We start from the raw sequence: 22644 nt of genomic DNA on the forward strand, positions 1-22644 counted from the left end.
TTAATGGTGCCATTAATTCCACAGCGTATACAGACATTATCTCTCATGTTCACATGGGGGATTGTTCTGAAAAGACACCTGACATGAAAGATATGCTTTAAGGGTTGGTTTCATTTGAAAGAAGCTGAATAATGCTATATCTGACTTTGTGACCAGTTTAGATGGCGATGGTGGCTATGGTACTTTTGGTGTCAACTGTCGATTCTGGCTTGTAGGGCCTATTAGGCCATGTTCACACATTCAGTATTTGGTCAGTATTTTACATCAGTATTTGTAAGCCAAAACCAGGAGTGGGTGATAATACAGAAGTGGTGACCTGCTTCTATTATACTTTTCCTCTGATTGTTCCACTCCTGGTTTTGGCTTACAAATACTGATGTAAAATACTGACCAAATACTGAACGTGTGCCTTGGGGTCAGCCTTCGGTGAGTGGGGGCGCCATTTGTGTATTTAGGGTGTCATCCTCTGCGGCAAGGTAGGGAAAGGACAGGCCAGTGTTAGGTTCATCCGTCCTTTTTCTCACCCTTCCTAGCAAATTTTGGTCAGGTTTAATCAATGTTAGTAGGTTTTTACATTGGTTAGCCATATATATGTTAATGTTTTTATACAATATCAATTCTTCTTGGTACTATCTTAGTATTTGAAAGAAATTAATAAAAGTGATGTTTTATCCTGTACCCCGAGTGTCAGTGTCATTATCCTGTACCCCGAGTGTCAGCGTCATTATCCTGAACCCCGAGTGTCAGTGTCATTATCCTGTACCCCGAGTATCAGTGTCATTATCCCGTACCCCGAGTGTCAGCGTCATTATCCTGTACCCCGATTATCATTCTTCTTGGTACTATCTTAGTATTTGAAAGAAATTAATAAAAGTGATGTTTTATCCTGTACCCCGAGTGTCAGCGTCATTATCCTGTACCCCGAGTGTCAGCGTCATTATCCTGTATCCCGAGTGTCAGCGTCATTATCCTGAACCCCGAGTGTCAGTGTCATTATCCTGTACCCCGAGTGTCAGTGTCATTATCCTGTACCCAAGTGTCAGCGTCATTATCCTGTACCCCGAGTGTCAGCGTAATTATCCTGTACCCCGAGTGTCAGCGTCATTATCCTGTACTCCGAGTGTCAGTGTCGTTATCCTGTACCCCGAGTGTCAGCGTCGTTATCCTGTACCTTGAGTGTCAGTGTCATTATCCCGTACCCCGAGTGTCAGCGTCATTATCCTGTACCCCGATTATCATTATCCTGTACCCCGAGTGTCAGTGTCATTATCCTATACCCCGAGTATCAGCGTCATTATCCTGTACCCCGATTATCATTATCCTGTACCCCGAGTGTCAGCTTCATTATTCTGTACCCCGAGTGTCAGCGTCATTATCCTGTACCCGAGTGTCAGTGCCATTCTCCATTCTCGCAGGCCCGCTCCTATATACTGTATAGATACAGCATATATAGTGTATAAAGCTCTTGTATATTCAGCGTTCTGCCCCGGGACGTCTGCAGAGCTGCGGTTCTCCATGTGGACGGTGTTTGCCAGTGACAGGACCAGTTATCGGTCACGTACAGCAGTGATTGTTTGACCTGGTATACACAGACGGGGTTTGGCGTTTGCCCCGCTTTGCCCGGCTCGGCGGTGGACGGTGTGAGGGCAGCCGTACAATAGCCAATAGCAGAGCGTTCACACCGGCAGGAGAGGTTCCATGTCCAGGGGTCACACAGGGCTGATGTAACCCAAGGACGAATCGCAATAATTATACAGTATTATATAAAAACAGCTAATATAAGTGTATAGAGCGTCTGACACACCATACACCACACGGCCCACCTCATATCACCTCACTACTGATGAAACCCACCCAATCGAGAACTGTCATTATTAATAACAAGTAAATGCAAGTGATGTCTGATGGGTGGGGACCTATTAGAGACCCCACAAAGCGTTACTTGTCGCTTTCCTTGTTTCTGTTCTTGCATTTTTTGTATATTTGCATTATTTTGTGATCTGAAGTCGGATCCCGCTGTTTTTGTGTCAGTGACGTCAGTGACCATTGTATCCCGAGACACTGCCTGCTGACCCCCCGCTACTACAGGAAACCCCCCACAAACCGCACGGACAAAGCTGCAGCCATGGGCAGAGGCTGAGAAGCCACCAAGCCCCTTCTCCTACGGACCACCCTCTGTATGATAGTTATGGGGGGCAAAGCACAGGGATATAATCCTAATACTCAGCCTGGGCACAGTCATGGGAAACTGTTCCCACAAAGCTGAAGCTACAATTGTCCACAATGTCTTGTGCTAAAGATTAAGATTTCCCATCATTGGAACTGAGGGGCCGCAGCCGCCCCCTGATAACAGCCCATAGCGTTATCCTCCTCCACCATTTGTACAGGGGGCACAATGCAGTCAGGGGGTAACGTCCTCCTGGAATCACCAAACCCAGACTCCTCCATCAGAGCAGATAGAGAAGTGCGATCCGTCACTGCACAGAACACGTCTCCTCCAGAGTCCAGTGGTGGCGGCTTTACACCACTCCATCCGACGCTCAGCATTGTGCTTGGTGATGTACGGCTGCGTGCAGCTGCTCGGCCATGAAGCTCCCAGCGGGGGCGCAGTGTTTGTGCTGATGCCAGAGGAGGTCTGGACTCTGCAGTTATGGGGTCAGCAGAGCGGTGGTGACTTTTCTGCCCTCTGCTCCTCAGCTCTCAGCCCCCCGCTCTGTAACATTATGGGGTCTCCACTTCGTGGCTGAGTTCCACTTCTCAGTAATATCAGTCAGTGATGGGGGAAGATCCAGGAGGAAGAAATGTCATGGATGGACTTGTGACCCCAGTGGCTCCTATTACAGGACCACGCTGGTATCAGGGAGCTCTGCACCACCGGCCATTAGTAAAGGCAGACAACATGGCGGGAGGGCCGGAAGCTATACTGTTATACACCAGGGGGAGAGGGGCCAGACGTTATACATGGGGGGCGATGGGGAAGGATGTTGTGCGGACATAGTCATGTTAGGGTTAAAGTAGAAATCATGAATGGACGCATATAACACGCGGGCCAGACGGTGACCCGTCCTGATCTCAGTTGTCTGCTCTGCCAGGACGAGATCAGTAATAAAATATTAACTAACAGGATATTGTACAGAAGTTAGGGGGCGTTTAACCTCTCAGGTGTAACCCTTTGTGTTCCAAGAAATCCCAAGTTTTTTTTTTTCTATATTAAAATATTGATAGTATCAGGACAATAAATGAAGAATCAATCATCAAATTTATTTAAAGTTCACAAAAAAAAGAAACAAAGTACCAAATCCTCCCCCCCTCTACAGCAGCAGGAGTCCAGCATTGTGATACAGTAACAATATTGTGCAGTTACAGATGAAAACCCGAAACACAACAGCGTCTAATCCTGTAACACCGGCACATCTCCATCTGAAGCAACTGAAACACCAAGTGACCACAACCTGACATGTAACTTCATTTATGGCCGGTGGAAGGAAATGGCAACTGTGACGAAACAACTTCTTATCTTAATCAGCCAGACATCTAGATTTGTTAAACCAAGAGAAATACACTATTGTGTGTGTGTTGACTTGTGAATGTATGTGTTTATTTGGCTGGTCAAGAAGGACAGTGACTCAGGGTAGGTAGAACAATGAATGTTTGCTAAATATGTTGATTAACCATTGTGTGGACCCTGTGGTTTGTTGAGTCACAAAACAGGAGGACAAACTAAGCAAATTCATTAAATGCTCAAACAATGAGACCTGAGTGCTGCACCTTTCATCCTGACCTGTGACTGATGACCTTAGCCACATATATAAATATAAAAATGTTTTTCTATCTTGCTGCAAAGGGAATCAAAGAGAATCAGAGAATTAGAGAGACATTGCTCAGGAGAGCAGATGGTAGGATGGCTTTACCCAGAGAGACACAGATTTGGATTCTATATGATTCCAGCCTAAGGGTATATAGCCCTGACTGAAAAGATACGGATCTGCTCCATTAACCAACAGAGAGACATGGATACATTTGGGGAGACCAGGTTGGGACGATGAAGTCACCTGGCCCCATGGATACGTTGTTTGGGGTTGCCAGGTGGGACCCTCCGGTCACCTGGAACCCATGGAGACATTCGGAGAAGCCAGATTGGGACCAACCGGTCATCTGGCCTCATGGAAACTCTTGGAGAGGCCAGGGTGGGCCCTCGGGTCTTCTGGCCTTGTACCTTGATGGAATGTCAGGTTCCTAAGCTTGCTGCTACCTCCTCTCTGTGGGGGCTCACCAGAAGCGGGGGGGCACTGGTTGAGGTAGTCAGCCCTGGAAGTCCCAAAGTAGCAGCTGTTCTATTCCCAGGCGGGCCAGCGAAAGGGTGAGACTGTGTACTGTTGTACCATCTTGGGTATTTGCTGGGACTGTTCTATCTGTTTATTGTCCATTTGGTGGTTCAATAAAGTGTTGCCACGCTGTTTTACCCTCACCCTGTGCTGTCTGAGTAGTATTAGGGCCACAGAAGACCCCGGGTCTTCACAGCGACCAACTCACAGCATTAGCGCTAAAAATCAACAGTGTGTTCACCTTACAGATAATATATCTATATAATCTACATAGCTGAGTCACCGAGTACATGCATTATATCTTGTAGCAGCTTTCAGAGCTGCACTCACTATTCTGCTGCTAAAGTCTGCATATGTGGGCTGCAACCCAGGATCAGTACTGGAGAAGAAATGTAATGTCTGTACACAGTGACTGCACCAGCAGAATAGTGAGTGCAGCTCTGGAGTATAATACAGGATGTAACTCAGGATCAGTAATGTAATGTATGTACACAGTGACTGCACCAGCTGAATAGTGAGTGCAGCTCTGGAGTATAATACAGGAGGTAACTCAGGATCAGTAATGTAATGTATGTACACAGTGACTGCACCAGCAGAATAGTGAGTGCAGCTCTGGAGTATAATACAGGAGGTAACTCAGGATCAGTAATGTAATGTATGTACACAGTGACTGCAGCAGCAGAATAGTGAGTGCAGCTCTGGAGTATAATACAGGATGTAACTCAGGAACAGTACAGCATCAGTAATGTAATGTCTGTACACAGTGACTGCACCGGCAGAATAGTGAGTGCAGCTCTGGGGTATAATACGGGATGTAACTCAGGAACAGTACAGGATCAGTAATGTAATGTATGTACACAGTGACTGCACCAGCAGAATAGTGAGTGCAGCTCTGGGGTATAATACGGGATGTAACTCAGGATCAGTAATGTATGTACACAGTGACTGCACCAGCAGAATAGTGAGTGCAGCTCTGGGGTATAATACGGGATGTAACTCAGGATCAGTACAGGGTAATTAAAGCAATGGCAATATTTGATGTAGATTATATTATATATATATTTATATGTGTCCTGTACAGTAGTCCGTGGTCATATACTAAAAATATAGCGACACAGATTTTAGCATTTTCCAACCCAACAATGGTGTAACTTTCCCCCCTCACACGAGCCTCCCCGGGTCACATGCCGTTACATTTATGAGGACCTTTATGTCGCTGATACAGGAATGTCCATCAGCTCCTGGTAGCTCCAGTAAGATGAGGGACGTTGCTTCTTTTGCTCCGGTGGTCGGCCCTACACGTCCCTTCTGGCCACATCTCCCCTGTTAACCAGCTAAGAAGGGGCTTATTTGCCCTGTAGGAGCAGACCGGCCCTTTCTATCATCTCTCTGGGGACCCAGAGGTAAGAATAAGGCAGCGGGGGGTAAAAGAAGCTCAGACCCTAAATCAGAAGCATAAGAAAAATTAATTATTTCTACTATGCGCCCAACATGTTTGCGGCAGTGACGGTGCGATGGGTCCATCATTCCTGTGGGTTCGTGGAGTTTCTTAGAAAGGGCTCTAGGGTGAGGTCGGTGTTCTTCCCCTCGCTCTCCTCGCTGTACAGGTCGTGTTTCTTGATGTAGTCCAGGACGGGGTCGGGCACCAGGTATCGCACGCTCATGCCCCTCCGCAGGGCGCGGCGCACCTTGGTGGAGGAGATGTCATTAGTAATCCACTCCTCCACCAGGTGGATATTGTCCCGATGCTTCCACAGGACATCGGACTCGTAGATGAACTTGCTGGCATCGCTGCCCATCCTGGTGATACAGACCAGACCGAACGACGACACAATTTCTACCACATGTTCCGGTTTCCAAAGTTTCGGGACACCAAGAGACTCCAGCAAGTCGGCTCCACAAAGAAGCGTAACCCGAGGTGGGGCTGAAAGAGAAGACAGTAAGGCAATGTTCACACTAGGTGTTTTTCAGTGTTTTTTTATATCCTTTTTTTAATGTAAATTTTCACCTGCGTTTTACAGTACCAACAAAGTCTATGAGATTTCAGAAATCTCATGCACACACATTGGTTTTTCTGTCATCAGTACTTTGTGCTTTGCATGTTTTTTTGCACAATAGAGCATGTCACTTCTTTCAACCTTTTTTTCAGCATTTTTCACCCATTGAAAGTAATGGGTGGCGAAAAAACGCTGAAAAAACGCCTAGTGTGAACATAGCTATCAGGTTTTGCTGCATTTTTAGTGAAAAAAATCAGGTACAGCAGTATGTGAAACTCATTTATTTTTGCGTTTTTCCCAAGTTTACCATCTTGTCTTGGTCATCTGAGATGGCAGTTTGAATTAAGACAGTTTAATTAACTTAGTTATGTGTACAGTGTAAACATTGGCCAACCAAAGTGTAAGATTGAACAATACCTGTGGCCCAAGAAGGTGTGAAATTGAACAATCCCTGAGCAACTCAATGGCAAACCATAGAGTGATACTAAATAGTGTCCTACAAACTCAATGCACTGCCAGTGTCTTAGGTAAACTATTCACCTAACCATTTCACCTCCCCCCACTGTTACATTTGTAATTCTGGTTAATATGGTTTCACATATGTCTTGCATTGGTGACCTGTGTTCATGCTTCTGCGGTGGATTCAAAGCTAAACTTTGGGATCCTGAAAAATGCACTAAAAAACGCACCAAAAACTGCATTTTTGCCGCAGCTTCTTTCCTGCCAAGAGATCAGATTTTGCTGCATAAAAAAATGCTGAAAAAACGCCTAGTGTGTATATCCTAATACTGACAGATCTGATAGGGGTTGTAGTGTATCATTTGTAGAGAATAACACAATTATATTATAATTGGATCATGTTGGGGGTTGTAGTGTTCTGTGTACACAGTATAACAGTGTTGTGTCATGGTCATATTTAGCAATCACGTTGGGGGTTGTAGTACTAGAATGCATGTAATGTGGGACTCCTTTTCGTATACAACGTGGTACCTCTACTGTCCGGACAGTTGTAGTTGGGGACATCCAGGCTGACGTTATTTCTGAGCCCCGGCTTCTTCTCCAGCGCTCCAGTATTACCAGTACCCGTCTGCTGCTGCTTGTAATGTCTTGTGGGGACAAACAGTTACACGTTTCTCACCCTGTATATATGTATATATACGACTGCGGACCAGTGACTGCTCCGTACCCCTATTTACCTCAATGCAAGAGCCGTCTCCGTCCATTCCTTCTTCTCACATTCCCAGGGGTCCACGTCTATCCAGTCACAATTCTCAGCAGCCAGCTGTGCCATGGCCAGACGGTGAGACCCCGCAACAAGCCCTCTCTTCTTATACCCATCACTCACTGGAGAGATAATACCTTTCAAAACCTTATATTTCCCTGCGAAAAGAAAAAAACATTTAACCTGAGTTGCATCCTGTATTATACTCCAGAGCTGCACTCACTATTCTGCTGGTGCAGTCACTGTGTACATACATTACATTACTGATCCTGAGTTACATCCTGTATTATACTCCAGAGCTGCACTCACTATTCTGCTGGTGCAGTCACTGTGTACATACATTACTGATCCTGAGTTACCTCCTGTATTATACTCCAGAGCTGCACTCACTATTCTGCTGGTGCAGTCACTGTGTACATACATAATGTAGCATCGGCGTCTCTGCCTCCTGCCGGACAGAGACGCCGTTCCCCTCACCGCCGTGGTCCCAGTCCGGCGTCTTCCTGCTCGTCTCCTGCTGCTGCTGTGGCGCGCACCACGCGAAGCCTCCCGGGCACTGTGCTTAGGGCGCGCGCGCGCTCCCCCCCTCTTAAAGGGGCCGCGCGCCCTCCTAAAGAGTCCCCGGCCAATGGCCGGAGGACTTCCCCTTTATAAGGCACCTCCTCCAAAATGGAGGTGCCTGTGCAAGGTTGTTGTTTTGTGTGCTAACACTTTCTTCAGCCCTCAGGTCCTGCTGCCTGTCAGCCTTGCCCACCAATCTGTCTAACAGTCCTGCCCGCCAGTCTATCAGCCGTGCCCGCCAGTCTGCCTACCTGGAGCACCTGCCAGTTACCTGCCGTGCCCGCCAGCCTGCCTACCCGGAGCACCTGCCAGTTACCTGCTGTACCCGCCTGCTTGCCTACCTGAAGCACCTGTCTGGCCATCAGCCGTACCTGTCTGCTTTTCAACCCGGATCACCTGCCAGCCTTCCTGCCGTGCTCATCCGCTGTACCGGTCAGCTCCTGCCATCTGACCCATGGGAGTCACCTGCTCTCACACAAAGTCGGTCCCAGAGTGGCACCTGGTTCCCCTGCCCGGTCCCTCCCTATTTCACAGAGTTCACTAAGCCGCCTTGTGACTTGGGTCGGTCCGAATAGGCACTTAGTTACACCCCTCTGGTCCCTCCTTGCACTGAAGCACAGAGGTTCCACCACCCGGACCCGTAACAGTTTGCTCAGGCCATGGAACCCGGTGGCCCCCAGGCTCCTTCGATCTCAGAACTGTACCAAGAGGTCTCTCGCCAGAGATCCCAACAGGATACTATCCTGTCCTATCTGCAGACAGTCAACTCCCACCTGGACACGCTGTCCACCCCGACTGTGTCCGTCTCTAACCGAGCAGCACCCGGTCCGGCGGCACCTCAACCCAGTGGCGCTGTGGCACTCGCCTTTGGACCCCGGCTCTCTGCGCCTCCACGTTTTAGTGGTGACCCCGTCCTATGTCGGGGCTTCATAAATCAGTGCACGCTGCACTTTGAACTCCTGGCACACCACTTCACCTCCGACCAGGCCAAGGTGGCGTTCATCATGTCTCACCTCACCGGAGAGGCGTTGTCATGGCTTAACCCTCTGTGAGAAAGATGGGATCCCCTGGTGTCCGATCTTCTGGCTTTCCTCGCTGCCTTCCGGAAGGTCTTCGATGAGCCCGGACGAAAATCTTCTACTGCCTCCTCACTTCTCTGTCTCCGCCAAGGAAGTCTCACTGTGGGCCAGTATGCTGTACGTTTCCGAACCCTCGCATCAGAACTTGCCTGGAATGATGAGGCCCTGGTGTCCACCTTTTGGGAGGGCCTTTCTGGACGGATCAAGGATGAGCTTGCCGGTCGTGACATCCCTTCCACGCTGGACGACCTGGTGTCATTAGCTACCTGGATTAACATCCGTTTTCTGGAACGTGCTAAGGAGACGACCCGGGAGAGAAGATTTTCGCGTCTCACTCCAACATTCCAAAGGCTAGACTCGCAACCAGCAACCCCCCGGGCAGGTTCGCCAGAGCCCATGCAAATTTACCAAACCAAGATGGTCAAGTCTCGCCTGGAGACACGCCGAGCCGAGGGGAGTTGCTTCTACTGTGGCAGTGTCGAGCATTTGATCCGTTCCTGCCCGTTGAGGCCGGGAAACTCCAGTGTCTAGGACCGCTCGGAGAGATCGTCCTAGCAAGAGTAAATCCTCTCCGTCCTTGACTCTGTCTGTTTCCTTTTCCAGTGGTGAGACCCACTTCTTCGAGACTGCCCATCTGGATTCCGGAGCCGCTGGAAACCTCATTCAACAGGCCGTTGTGGAGCATTATCAGATTCCTACCGTACGTCTGGCTGAACTGTTGGCGGTTGCCTCTGTGGATGGGAAGCTTCTGCCGGAAACCATCTTGCTCGTCACTGAGCCTGTAACCCTTCAGATGGGAATGCTGCACTTGGAGAAGATCTCCTTTCATGTGCTGTCCGGTCTCTCTCACTCCCTCTTATTTGGTCTACCCTGGTTACAAAGACATGAGCCCGTCCTGAATTGGAGATCTGGTGAAGTGCTCCATTGGGGTCAGGAATGCCATGAGTCCTGTCTGGTTCCGGTTCGTCCTGCTCGATCCCCGTCTACTCCGGCTAATCTGCCTGGTCTGCCGGCACCCTACTGGTCCTATGCGGACGTCTTTGACAGAAAGGAAGCGGAGACACTACCACCTCATAGGCCGTATGATTGCCCCATCGACCTGGTACTTCTCCTCCCCGCGGACAAATCTACCCTTTGTCGCTGGCCGAGACCTGTGCCATGTCTGAGTACATAGAGGAGAATCTTGCTAGGGGATTTATCCAGAAATCTTCCTCCCCGGCTGGAGCAGGATTCTTCTTCGTCAAGAAGAAAGATGGCTCTCTACATCCCTGTATCGATTACAGGGGCCTAAACCAGATTACCATCAAAAATAAGTACCCCCTGCCTCTCATCTCGGAGCGTTTTGACCGCCTTAAAGGCACGAAGATCTTCATCAAGCTTGATCATCGTGGGGCGTACAATTTGCTCCGGATTCGCCAGGGAGACAAGTGGAAGACGGCATTCAACACCCGGGACGGTGTGTTCCTGCATGGTGGTGTACCTGGACGATATCTTGGTTTTCTCTCCGGATCTGCCCTCACACTGGAGGGATGTTCGTCAGGTTCTGCTGAGGCTCCGGAAGAATCGCCTGTACTCTAAATATGAGAAATGCCTCTTTGAGCAGACCTCTCTGCCATTCCTGGGTTATGTTATCTCCGAGACTGGTCTGCAGATGGATCCCGAGAAGGAGTCTGCCATCTGAAAGTGGCCCCGACCGGAGGGGTTGAAGGCGATTCAACGATTCCTGGGCTTCACAAACTATTACCGCCTCTTCATTCCTCATTTCTCCTCCCGGACTGCTCCCATCTCTGCGCTCACCCGTAAAGGAGCAAATCCCAGGGAATGGACTTCCGAAGCGGAGAAGGCCTGCGTCTCCCTTAAACAAGCCTTCTCCTCCGCTCCTGTGCTACACCGTCCGGATTGCAACAAGCAGTTCTTCCTGGAGGTTGATGCCTCCTCCTCCGGGTACGGAGCAGTGCTCACCCAAAAATCCTTGTCCGGGTGAATGGTGATCTGCGGATTCTTCTCCAAGCTCTTCTCCTCGTCCAACCGCAACTACTCTATAGGAGATCGAGAACTGCTGGCCATCAAGTTAGCGCTGGAGGAGTGGCGCTATTTGCTTGAGGGGGCTCTGCACCCGGTGGTCATCTGCACTGACCATAAGAACCTCGCTTATTTGCAGAATGCCCAAAGACTAAATCCGCGTCAGGCCAGGTGGTCTCTATTCTTTGCCCGATTCTGCTTCACTCTGCACTACCGCCCAGCGGACAAGAACATTAAAGCTAGCGCTCTATCCCGCTCATTCCTGTCTTCCGACCAAGAGGAGGAGCCTCTACATATCATTGACCCCTTCAAAGTAATGACTGTTGCTCCGTTTGACCTATCTCATCTTCCACCCGGTAAGACCTTTGTAGCGGCTCCGGATCGGAAGAAGGTTCTACTCTGGGGCCATTCATCCAAACTAGCCGGTTATGATCATCTGAGGAAGACCTTTCTGCTCGTTGCCCGACATTACTGGTGGTCTTCCCTGCGCAAGGATGTTGCGGACTTTGTCGCGGCTTGTTCCTCTTGTGCCCGTAACAAGGTTCCCAGGCACCTTCTAGCCGGCCATCTCCTTCCTCTTCCCGTGCCTTCCACTCCGTAGCAACACATTGCAATGGACTTCATTACGGATCTCCCTGTTTCTGCCGGTTGTACTGTTATTTGGGTGGTCGCCGACCGCTTTTCTAAGATGGCCCACTTCATCCCTCTGCCTGGTCTTCCATCTGCATCTGTGCTGGCTAAGGACTTCATCCATCACATCTTCCGTCTTCAGGGCCTACCCCTCCACATTGTGTCTGATCGCGGGTTCAGTTCACTTTGCGCTTCTGGAGAGCCACGTGCAAGCTGCTGGACATCTCTTTGGATTTCTCTTCTGCTTGTCGTCCTCAGTCCAATGGTCAAGTGGAACGTATCAATCAGATCCTTACCAGCTTTCTTTGGCACTTTGTCAACGCTCACCATAGAGATTGGGTTGAGCTCCTGCCCTGGGCCAAGTTCTCCTATAACAACCATGAGAGCGAGTCTTCTACTAAATCCCCATTTTTTGTGGTCTACGGTCGACACCCCCGGATTCCGTTTCCCGTCTCCTCTTCTGTGGACAATCCTGCTGTGGAGTCTCTCGTCAGCGAATTTTCGGCTATTTGTGAAGACACTAGATCTGCACTTCTTCAGTCCTCCGAGCGGATGAAGAGACATGCTGATAAGAGACGTCTGGATCCGGCCCTATTCCGTCCAGGAGACAAGGTCTGGCTTTCCTCCAAATATGTCCGTCTCAAGATACCATCTTACAAGTTGGGTCCGCGGTTCGAGGTTCTGAACCCAATCAATCCCGTGGCTTACAAGCTGAAACTCCCGGTCACCTTACGGATTCCCAACTCCTTTCATGTATCTCTCCTCAAACCAGTTGTTCTTAATTCTTTCTCTGATGATCCAGGTACCCCTCCAGCTCCAGTCTCTGCTGAGGACGTCTTTGAGGTAGAGAACATTTTGGCCACCAAGAGGGTAAGAGGAAAGACTTTCTTTCTTGTGGATTGGAAGGGGTTTGGTCTGGAGGAGAGGTCTTGGGAACCCAGGGAGAACATTCATGCCCCTCATCTTCTTAAAAAATTTCTCGCTGGCCTAAAGAAGAGGGGACGTAAAGGGATGGGTACTGTAGCATCGGCGTCTCTGCCTCCTGCCGGGCAGAGACGTCGTTCCCCTCACCGCGGCGGTCCCGGTCCGGCATCTTCCTGCTCCCCTAATGGTGCTGCTGTGGCGCGCACAGCGCGCAGCTTCCCGGGCACTGTGCTTAGGCACTCCCTCTTAAAGGGGCCGCGCGCGCCGTCCTAAAGAGTCCCCGGCCAATGGCCGGAGGACTTCCCATTTATAAGGCACCTCCTCCAAAATGGAGGTGCCTGTGCAAGGTTGTTGTTTTGTGTGCTAACACTTTCTTCAGCCCTCAGGTCTCGCTGCCTGTCAGCCTTGCGCGCCAGTCTGTCTATCAGCCGTGCCCGCCAGTCTGCCTACCCGGAGCCACTGCCAGTAACCTGCTGTACCCGCCTGCTTGCCTACCCGGAGCACCTGTCTGGCCATCAGCCGTATCTGCCCGCTTTTCTATCCAGATCACCCGCCAGCCTTCCTGCCGTGCTCATCCGCTGTACAGGTCAGCTCCTGTCATCTGACCCATGGGAGTCACCTGCTCTCACACAAGGTCGGTCCCAGACTGGCACCTGGTTCACCTGCCCAGTCCCTCCCTGGTTCACAAAGTCGACTAAGCCGCCGTGTGACCTGGGTTGGTTCGAGTAGGCACTTAGTTACGCCCCTCTGGTCCCTCCTTGCACCAAAGCACAGAGGTTCCACCACCCGGACCCGTAACACATTACATTACTGATCCTGAGTTACCTCCTGTATTATACTCCAGAGCTGCACTCACTATTCTGCTAGTGCAGTCACTGTGTACATATATTACATTACTGATCCTGAGTTACATTCTGTATTATACTCCAGAGATGCACTCACTATTCTGCTGGTGCAGTCACTGTGTACATACATTACATTACTGATCCTGAGTTACATCCTGTATTATACTCCAGAGCTGCACTCACTATTCTGCTGGTGCAGTCACTGTGTACATACATTATGTAGCATCGGTGTCTCTGCCTCCTGCCGGGCAGAGACGCCGTTCCCCTCACCGCCGTGGTCCCAGTCCGGCGTCTTCCTGCTGCTGCTGTGGCGCGCACCACACGAAGCTTCCCGGGCACTGTGCTTAGGCCGCGCGCGCCCTCCTAAAGAGTCCCCGGCCAATGGCCGGAGGACTTCCCCTTTATAAGGCACCTCCTCCAAAATGGAGGTGCCTGTGCAAGGTTGTTGTTTTGTGTGCTAACACTTTCTTCAGCCCTCAGGTCCTGCTGCCTGTCAGCCTTGCCCACCAATCTGTCTAACAGTCCTGCCCGCCAGTCTGTCTATCAGCCGTGCCAGCCAGTCTGCCTACCTGTCTGCCAGCCTTCCTGCCGTGCTCATCCGCTGTAGCGGTCAGCTCCTGTCATCTGACCCATGGGAGTCACCTGCTCTCACACAAGGTTGGTCCCAGAGTGGCACCTGGTTCACCTGCCCAGTCCCTCCCTGGTTCACGGAGTCGACTAAGCCGCCGTGTGACCTGGGTCCGTCCGAGTAGGCACTTAGTTACGCCCCTCTGGTCCCTCCTTGCATCACAGCACAGAGGTTCCACCATCGGGACCCGTAACACATTACATTACTGATCCTGAGATACATCCTGTATTATACTCCAGAGCTGCACTCACTATTCTGCTGGTGCAGTCACTGTGTACATACATTACATTACTGATCCTGAGTTACATCCTGTATTATACTCCAGAGCTGCACTCACTATTCTGCTGGTGCAGTCACTGTGTACATACATTACATTACTTATCCTGTACTGATCCTGGGTTACCTCCTGTATTATACTCCAGAGCTGCCCTCACTATTCTGCTGGTGCAGTCACTGTGTACATACATTACTGATCCTGAGTTACATCCTGTATCATACTCCAGAGCTGCACTCACTATTCCGCTGGTGCAGGCACTGTGTACATACATTACATTAATGATCCTGAGTTACCTCCTGTATTATACTCCCGAGCTGCACTCACTATTCTGCTGGTGTAGTCACTGTGTACATACATTACATTACTGATCCTGAGTTACATCCTGTATTATACTCCAGAGCTGCACTCACTATTCTGCTGGTGTAGACACTGTGTACATACATTACATTACTGATCCTGAGTTACATCCTGTATTATACTCCAGAGCTGCACTCGCTATTCTGCTGGTGTAGTCACTGTGTACATACATTACATTACTGATCCTGAGTTACATCCTGTATTATACTCCAGAGCTGCACTCACTATTCTGCTGGTGCAGTCACTGTGTACATACATTACTGATCCTGAGTTACATCCTGTATTATACTCCAGAGCTGCACTCACTATTCTGCTGGTGCAGTCACTGTGTACATACATTACATTACTTATCCTGTACTGATCCTGGGTTACCTCCTGTATTATACTCCAGAGCTGCACTCACTATTCTGCTGGTGCAGTCACTGTGTACATACATTACATTACTGATCCTGAGTTACCTCCTGTATTATACCCCAGAGCTGCACTCACTATTCTGCTGGTGGAATCACACTGTATTATACACGTATCCTCTTACCCGTCCCATGCAGATAGTCACGAGCCAATTCAAACAGTCTTAGGTGCATCACAGTGATAGGGTTAAAAGATCCTGTAGCGAGGAGTACAACCTCCATCCTCTCATCGGATTTCTCCATCACGTCTGCAGAATACCTGGATGTTGGGTGGAGGGCGTCAGCGTTACTGATTAAATCTACAGAGGAGGAAATGGAAAGGAGAAGAAAAAGGAGTGGAATCAAGATGGAATTACTCAGCCTTAGATTACCTGAGAAGTCATAAACCTATTATACGAGCTCCTTTGTGCTCATTTCCTGCAGAGCATCGCTCTTGTCTACATGCTGTGCAGGGAACCGCAGCAGAGCCCACTGAAGTGAATGGGCCTGTATTATTGTCCTCTGCACAGATATTAAAGGGCTACTCCATACTTGGCCAGGAATAAGTGACAGATGCGGCCACATCTTCATTCTCATGGGGCATTTCGGACCCCCGTTCTGAAGATCAGTGGGGTCCCAGTGGTCGGATACGTTGCCAGGTTGGGGAATAATCTTTTAATTATTGATGGAGTCTCATCAGTCTAAGGAATAATGGGGACCCCCTCCCTCTCCGAACAGCAAATGATGGCAGACCCCAGCAATCACGGGATGGAAGACCCCTTTGAAATGAAATAATTCCAGTTTTGCAGATACATTTATTCTGTTCTAGCTTTTGCAGAATTATTTTTTTTTGATCCGTCCACTCAAGAGATTCAGGAAAGCAGGGACCAGGCAGAGAAAGGGTTAACCGTCTCATGTCATAATAAGGGTGTTGTAATGCGGTCGGCTCTGCGTTATTACACCACGCACTGTACATGTATTCACACTGACCCCTGCACACATCGCACTTGGGTAAGGAAAAATGGGGTTAGAGGTCAGAAGAAAACCAGACGGCGGCCAAAACCGCGCAATTATTTAATCACAGCCGGACGAGCGACTGCAGCGCACGGGGCCACGTGGCCTCATATGTACAAGGATCGAAATTCTATGGTGACCGATGTCTCGGCGTCAGGGTAAAAGCGCTGGCTGTATATGGACGGTGTGTTATGCGCTTTGCAGAGGGACCCATCAAGACTGGCACCAAACCAGCAAAGGCGCAGACACAGACGCAGTTGGCACAAGCTGCCAAGCTAGGCGAGCCCTTGAGGGCCGGGAATACTCTTCACCCAGCTCCCAGTAAATGGAAGGGGGACTTTGGCAGAGCCCTTCCCAGGCCCACTGTTGCCGGACAGCTGGTGTCTGGTGACGTGGCTGGTGCCTAGTCGAGGACCAGGTGAGTACTTCTGCTAGAACCCCAGAAATTGAAACCAGATGAGAAAATAAGAGAAAAGATAGATAACCTAGCACCACTCACCACCAGAGCACATAAACTGCAATAAACAGCAAGGCACTGAGCAGGGAGCAGAATTAAATAGCCCGACAAATGATCAGTTGTTGAATACCTCCCAATCATCCCCAGGCAGCCACTCTCTGCTAGCTTGCACAGCAGAATGAACACAATTCCACCATTGCTTAGCAGCGTCCTGCATTGCCTGGCAATGGGGGAAATCAGTGAGAGACACGGCTTTCCACGTCCTCACACTTCCTACACCAGAACGCGATGCTTGAAAAGATTGTGGCAATCTCCGTGGACGTGTAGTAGCTCCGCCTCCAGGATCAGGACAATGGCAGCGCCTGCAACCAAAGTAACGCAGCACCGGACCTGCTCTATTCCCAGGTGGGAGCACAGAGCCACGATTCCTAACACGGTGCAGTTTTAGTTTCCATGCAAGGCTCAGCCACCCGTTTCTCCACTTTATTTAATTATTCATTTTACTCACTTTTATAGCGGCATTAATTCCACAGGGCTTCACAGACATTATCGGCACTGTCCCCATTGGGGCTCACAATCTAAACTCTAAAACTCTAAACTCAATCTAAACTTGTATGTCTTTGGAGTGTGTGATGAAACCTGAGAACCCGTAGGAAACCCACGCAAACACGGGGAGAACATACTTGCAGATGTTGTCCTTGGTGGGATTTGAACCCAGGACCCCAGAGTTGCAGGTGCATATACTTCACATTGTATGATTTTTACATAATTAATTTGCATTTTATTGCATGAAATAAGTATTTGATACAGCAAGAAAACAGAACTTAATGCTTGGTACAGAAACCTTTTTTTGCAATTACAGAGGTCAGACGTTTCCTGTAGTTCTTGACCAGGTTTGCACACACTGCAGCAGGGATTTTGGCCCCCTCCTCCATACAGATCTTCTCCAGATCTCCAGATCTTTCAGGTTTCAGGGCAGTCACGGGGCAACATTGAGTTTCAGCTCGCTTCAAAGATTTTCTATTGGGTTCAGGTCTGGAGACTTGCTAGGCCACTCCAGGACCTTGAAATGCTTTTTATGGAGCCACTCCTTAGTTGCCCTGGCTGTGTTTCTGGTCATTGTCATGCTGGAAGACCCAGCAATGACCCATCTTCAATGCTATTACTGAGGGAAGGAGATTGTTGGCCAAAATCTCGCGATCGGGGGACCCAGTTTGTTTCCAAGTTCTGGAAGGCATTCTGTTCTCGACTGGGGGTGCAGCTGTCCTTTTCCTCAGCCTTCCACCCTCAGTCGAATGGACAGACCGAGCGTATCAATCAGAATTTGGAGACCTACCTCAGTTGTTTCGTCTCCGAAAATCAGGAGGATTGGGCATCCTACTTACCGCTGGCAGAATTTGCCATTAATAATCATCACCAAGAATCCACTGGCAGGTCAACGTTCTTTGGTGCATATGGTTATTACCCACAGTTTGGTACCTTTGGTGGGGGAGGAACTTCAGGAGTTCCTGAGGAGGAACGGGTTGCTTCGTCGCGCTCCTCGGTATGGCAGGGTGTTCTGAGTAATTTAAAGATCATGGGAGAAAGGTATAACCGTATGGCTGACAGAAAACGCTTGCCAGGTCCGGACCTGAATGTGAATGACTTTGTGTAGTTATCTACCAGGAATAAAAGATTGAAAGTTCCTTCTTGGAAGCTGGGACCTAGGTTTATTGGTCCCTGTAAAATAACCGCCATCATTAACCCAGCAGCGTTTCATCTTGAACTTCCTCAGGCCCTTAGGGTCCACAACGTGTTCCATAGGCCCTTATTCAAGAAGTATGTGGAACCTCTTGAGCCCTCACCTCTACCACCACCCCCAGTAATGGTTGATGGTATTCTGGAGTCCCAGATTTTGAGGATTGTAGATTCTCGTCTCCAATGTCGTTCTCTACAATACTTGGTGCACTGGAAGGGTTATGGTCCAAATGAGAGGATGTGGGTTTCAGCGTCAGAGGTGAACGCTCCCAGGTTGATTCGTTCATTCCACACTTCTTATCCTGAGAAACCCGGTCCTGAGTGTCCTGAGGCCACTCGTAGAGGGGGGGGGGGCGGGGTACTGGCATGGGTGTGTCAGAAGTGACAGACAATCGCCCTGCAGTGGGTTGCAGGAGATTTCTACGTTTGGCATTGCAGACACATTCTTAGAGGCTGTCTCTAGGACCCAGCAGCTACCTTCCTCTGGCTGATTAACACCCTGGCATGGGTGTATAAATACCTTCTGTGTTCCAGAGGGAGGTGCCAGCGATATTCATTACTCCTTGTGAAGGCTTTAGCAAGAGCAGTACTTCTTCCTCTCTGGTGCGGAGGACGTGTGCGCATTTGTCTGGAGTCGTCTAAAGCTAAGTAATTTCCCCCTGATTGTCCTCCCTTGTTGCCTTTAGTGTTCAGTGGGGATCGACTAGTGCTCATCTCCTCCCTTACCTAGCCTTAGTTAAACGCCAGGGAAAGACAAGGTGAGGAACGCGTGTGGCGATTGGTGAAGAGCCAATATAGGGACGTTAGAATATCACCATGTCTCCCCTATCAGCCAGGAGGTCTCTACTACCCCCTTTCCCTAGAGTCTGGGCTTCCTTTCCCTCTTCCCTTTGTGTTGCACTAAGTCTTTCCCACACCTTGCGTGACACCATGCTGCTGTTGTCTTTTAAGTGTTTTAGCTCACCTCAGTATCACGGGTGTGTCAGAGGTGACAGACAGGCGCCCTGCAGTGGGTTGCAGGAGAACTCTACATTTGGCATTGCAGACAGTTTCTTAGATAAGAGGCTGTCTTTAGGACCGAGGGGCTACCTCTCTCTTGCTAATTAGCTCCATGGCCTGGGTGTATAAATACCTGGTGTGTCTGAGAGGGAGTCGCCAGCTATATCCATTTCTACATCTGAAGCTTAGCAGGAGCAGTACTTCATCCTCTCTGGAGCTTGAGGCTGTGTGCTTATTTGGAGTTCATCTAAAGCTAAGCGATTTCCCTTATTTGTCCACCCCTGTTGTCTATAGAGTTTAGTGGAGGTTGACTAGTGCTCAACTCATTCCACCCTAGCCATAGCCATACGCCAGAGAGAGTAGGGTGAGGCACGTGTGCGGTGATTGCTGTGGAGATAATATAGGGACGATAGTTGAGACAGGGTGAAGCTAGACCGGACTAGGAGGTGTCCACTTCCCCCCTTTCCCTAGTGTCTGGGCTCCCTTTCCCTTTTCCCTCTGTGTTGCGCTAAGTCTTCCCCACGCCTGGTGTGACATTATAGCCGGCCGAGCACGTTTTGAAAATGGAAATAAAAAACAGGGAACTGACATTTTTTTTTTTTTTTCTTTGTGTGTTTTTGGGTGTGCACTTTTTTTTTCCCTTTTTCCCTTTGGTATGGGTTCAGTTTCAGAGCTCACACAGCAGTTCCGCTGTCTGTCTCTGGAGGTGAATGACCTCCGCTGTGAGGTTCAGCAGCAGCAGCAGCGGTTACAGGTCGCCAATATGGGGGTCTCTGCAGGTAGGCCTTTCCAGCCTGAACCCAAGGTTGCCCTCCCGGACAGATTTTCAGGAGGTAGGGACAAGTTTTTTTGTATTTAACGAGGCATACAAATTGTATTTTAAACTTCGTCCCTACTCCTCCGGTAATGAGGAGCAACGGGTTGGTATTGTGATCTCTCTATTGCAGGGCGATCCTCAGTCGTGGGCGTTTTCGTTACCGCAGGACTTGGTTTGCCTCCGGTCTGTGGAGGGCTTTTTCAGGGCTCTGGCCCTCATCTATGATGACCCTGACCGAGTCGCCTTGGCTGAGTCTAAGCTACGTCGCCTTCAGCATGGAAATCGGTCAGTGGAAACGTTCAGTTCGGAATTCCGTAGATGGACGACGGATTCCAAATGGAATGACTCAGCCCTTAGAAGTCAATTTTGTGAGCGGCTTACTGGAAGGGTGAAAGATGCCTTGGCTGTATATGAAACCCCTCAGTCCTTGGAGGCTGCCATGTCTTTGGTCATACGTCTTGATAGACGCCTCCGGGATAGACGGGTGAGACCACCTTCTTTGGGGCCTTCTTGCCGGGGTTGTGTACTTCTGCCAGGTGAGCGGTCTGGGGGTGAACCAGTACTGGGAGAGGTGGAGGAACCCATGCAGTTAGGGGGTGTCTCTACATCATACATCTCCCCAGAGATTCGCAAGAAAAAAAGGCATTTGTTTTTTTTTGTGGGAAAAAGTGAAACTTTGTTGGGACCTGTCCTTCAATTCCTAAACAAAAGGAGACTCTATTAACTCTCGCTAGTCTGGAGTTGGATAAACAAAGGGTGCATTTGTGGCCAAACTGCAGTTCCCGCTTTGTCCTGACAGCAGAGGTGGTGCTAGAGAGCAAAACCTAAAAAATGTCTTGTGTTTGTTGACAGTGGAGCCGGAGTCAGCATGGTTGATGCGGAGTTTGTGAAGACTCATAGTCTTGCTTGCTGTGCTTTAGCTGAACCTATTTACATCTTTGCCATTGACTCGGAGCCACTTGCACAGAAAGCATTTACTCAGATTGTACATAATGTAAAACTGAGGGTGGGGTCAGTTCATTGTGAAATCATCCCTTGCTATGTTCTGGACAATCTTCCTACTCCAATTGTCCTCGATATCCCTTGGCTTGTTAAAGATAATCCGTTGGTGGATTGGCAAACCAGGGAGATAATTGAATGGGGAGATTACTGCCATGAGAACTGTCTAGATATTTCCATTGCTACTGTCTCTACTGAAATATTACCTGCTTTTCTGTCTGGATTTGAGGATGTTTTTTTCTGAGAGGGGGTGTCAGGATTTCCCTCCTCATCATGCTTATGACTGTCCTATTAACCTGACCCCCGGAGCTAAACTACCCAAGTCCGGACTGTATAATCTTTCTGGCCCTGAGAGACAAGTCATGAAGGATTTAATTGCGGAAAGTCTGGAGAAGGGACATATCAGACTCTCATCTTCGCCCGTGGCGGCAGGGTTCTTCTTTGTGAAGAAAAAAGAAGGCGATCTACGTCCTTATTTCGATTTCCGGGAATTAAATCAAATTACCATCCAAGATCCATACCCTCTTCCTCTGATTCCTGATTTGTTCAGTCAGGTTGTGGGAGCTAAGCTATTCTCCAAGTTGGATTTAAGGGGAGCCAACAATCTTGTTAGAATCAGAGAAGGGGACGAATGGAAGACAGCGTTCAATACCCCGGAAGGTCATTTCGAGAGTCTGGTTATGCCTTTTGGTTTGACCAATGAACCTGCGGTATTTCAGCATTTCATAAATGATATTTTCCATCATTTGGTGGGGAAGTTTGTGAAAAAGCAGCCCAAGGTTAAGTTATATATTTAATCTCCTTAAGGGCACACTAGACAATACACTATGTATATACATAATGGTTATACATATACAATGGTCAGATACGCAAATACAGGTGAAGTACAACAAATATAAGCAGATGAATCATGTCAATTACCAGTGTGACGTCCGACCATGTGTGCGCTGGGCCTCAGGGGGCATCAGCTACCAGCTGGGTCCTAGGTCCTTCACAGCATGTTACTCAACATGACCCCCCCATTTGAAGTGGACTGCATGCATCAGAGAGAGAGAGCACATGGTCTTAAAACCTAGTGTATCCCCTTTTGGGTCACTCCCCTCCTGCCTTCTGGGCTGATCCTATGTCTTTTCCCCATGCCTCTGGAAGCTAAAAACTCCAAAACTCCATATGGGTCATAACTCCTTAATGGGTGATCCTAGGGAGGCGATTCTGGGCCATCAGATCCAACCGGGCCCCTGCTGCGCATTAAGACTAAACACAGCTTTGCTATCTGTTTCCTACTAGCTATTCTATGTATCTCCCCACCCTGTGAGGCCAGAACAGATCGACACCCTGGAAGGCGACCGATCCGGTCTGGGGATC

The 22644-nt window shown here is 49.2% G+C and overlaps 1 protein-coding gene across 1 annotated transcript in view; it reads right to left on the reverse strand.

Annotated features, from left to right (window-relative positions):
• Nucleotides 1-3240: 3240 nt before the first annotated feature.
• LOC141172776 (nicotinamide/nicotinic acid mononucleotide adenylyltransferase 1-like) overlaps nucleotides 3241-22644 on the reverse strand; it is a 68600-nt gene continuing 49196 nt past the window's right edge. The window contains exons 3-6 of the mRNA XM_073657281.1: nucleotides 15403-15576; nucleotides 7519-7702; nucleotides 7313-7428; nucleotides 3241-6249 (exon numbers count right to left, since the gene is read on the reverse strand). Coding sequence (XP_073513382.1) covers nucleotides 5849-6249; nucleotides 7313-7428; nucleotides 7519-7702; nucleotides 15403-15576 — 875 coding nt within the window. The 3' untranslated portion in view covers nucleotides 3241-5848. The remainder of the gene's footprint in view (nucleotides 6250-7312; nucleotides 7429-7518; nucleotides 7703-15402; nucleotides 15577-22644) is intronic.

This window comes from Phyllobates terribilis, unplaced genomic scaffold, assembly GCF_046119375.1.
Source record: "Phyllobates terribilis strain yellow unplaced genomic scaffold, ASM4611937v1 Scaffold_12__6_contigs__length_324123572, whole genome shotgun sequence".
Classification (NCBI taxonomy): domain Eukaryota; kingdom Metazoa; phylum Chordata; class Amphibia; order Anura; family Dendrobatidae; genus Phyllobates; species Phyllobates terribilis.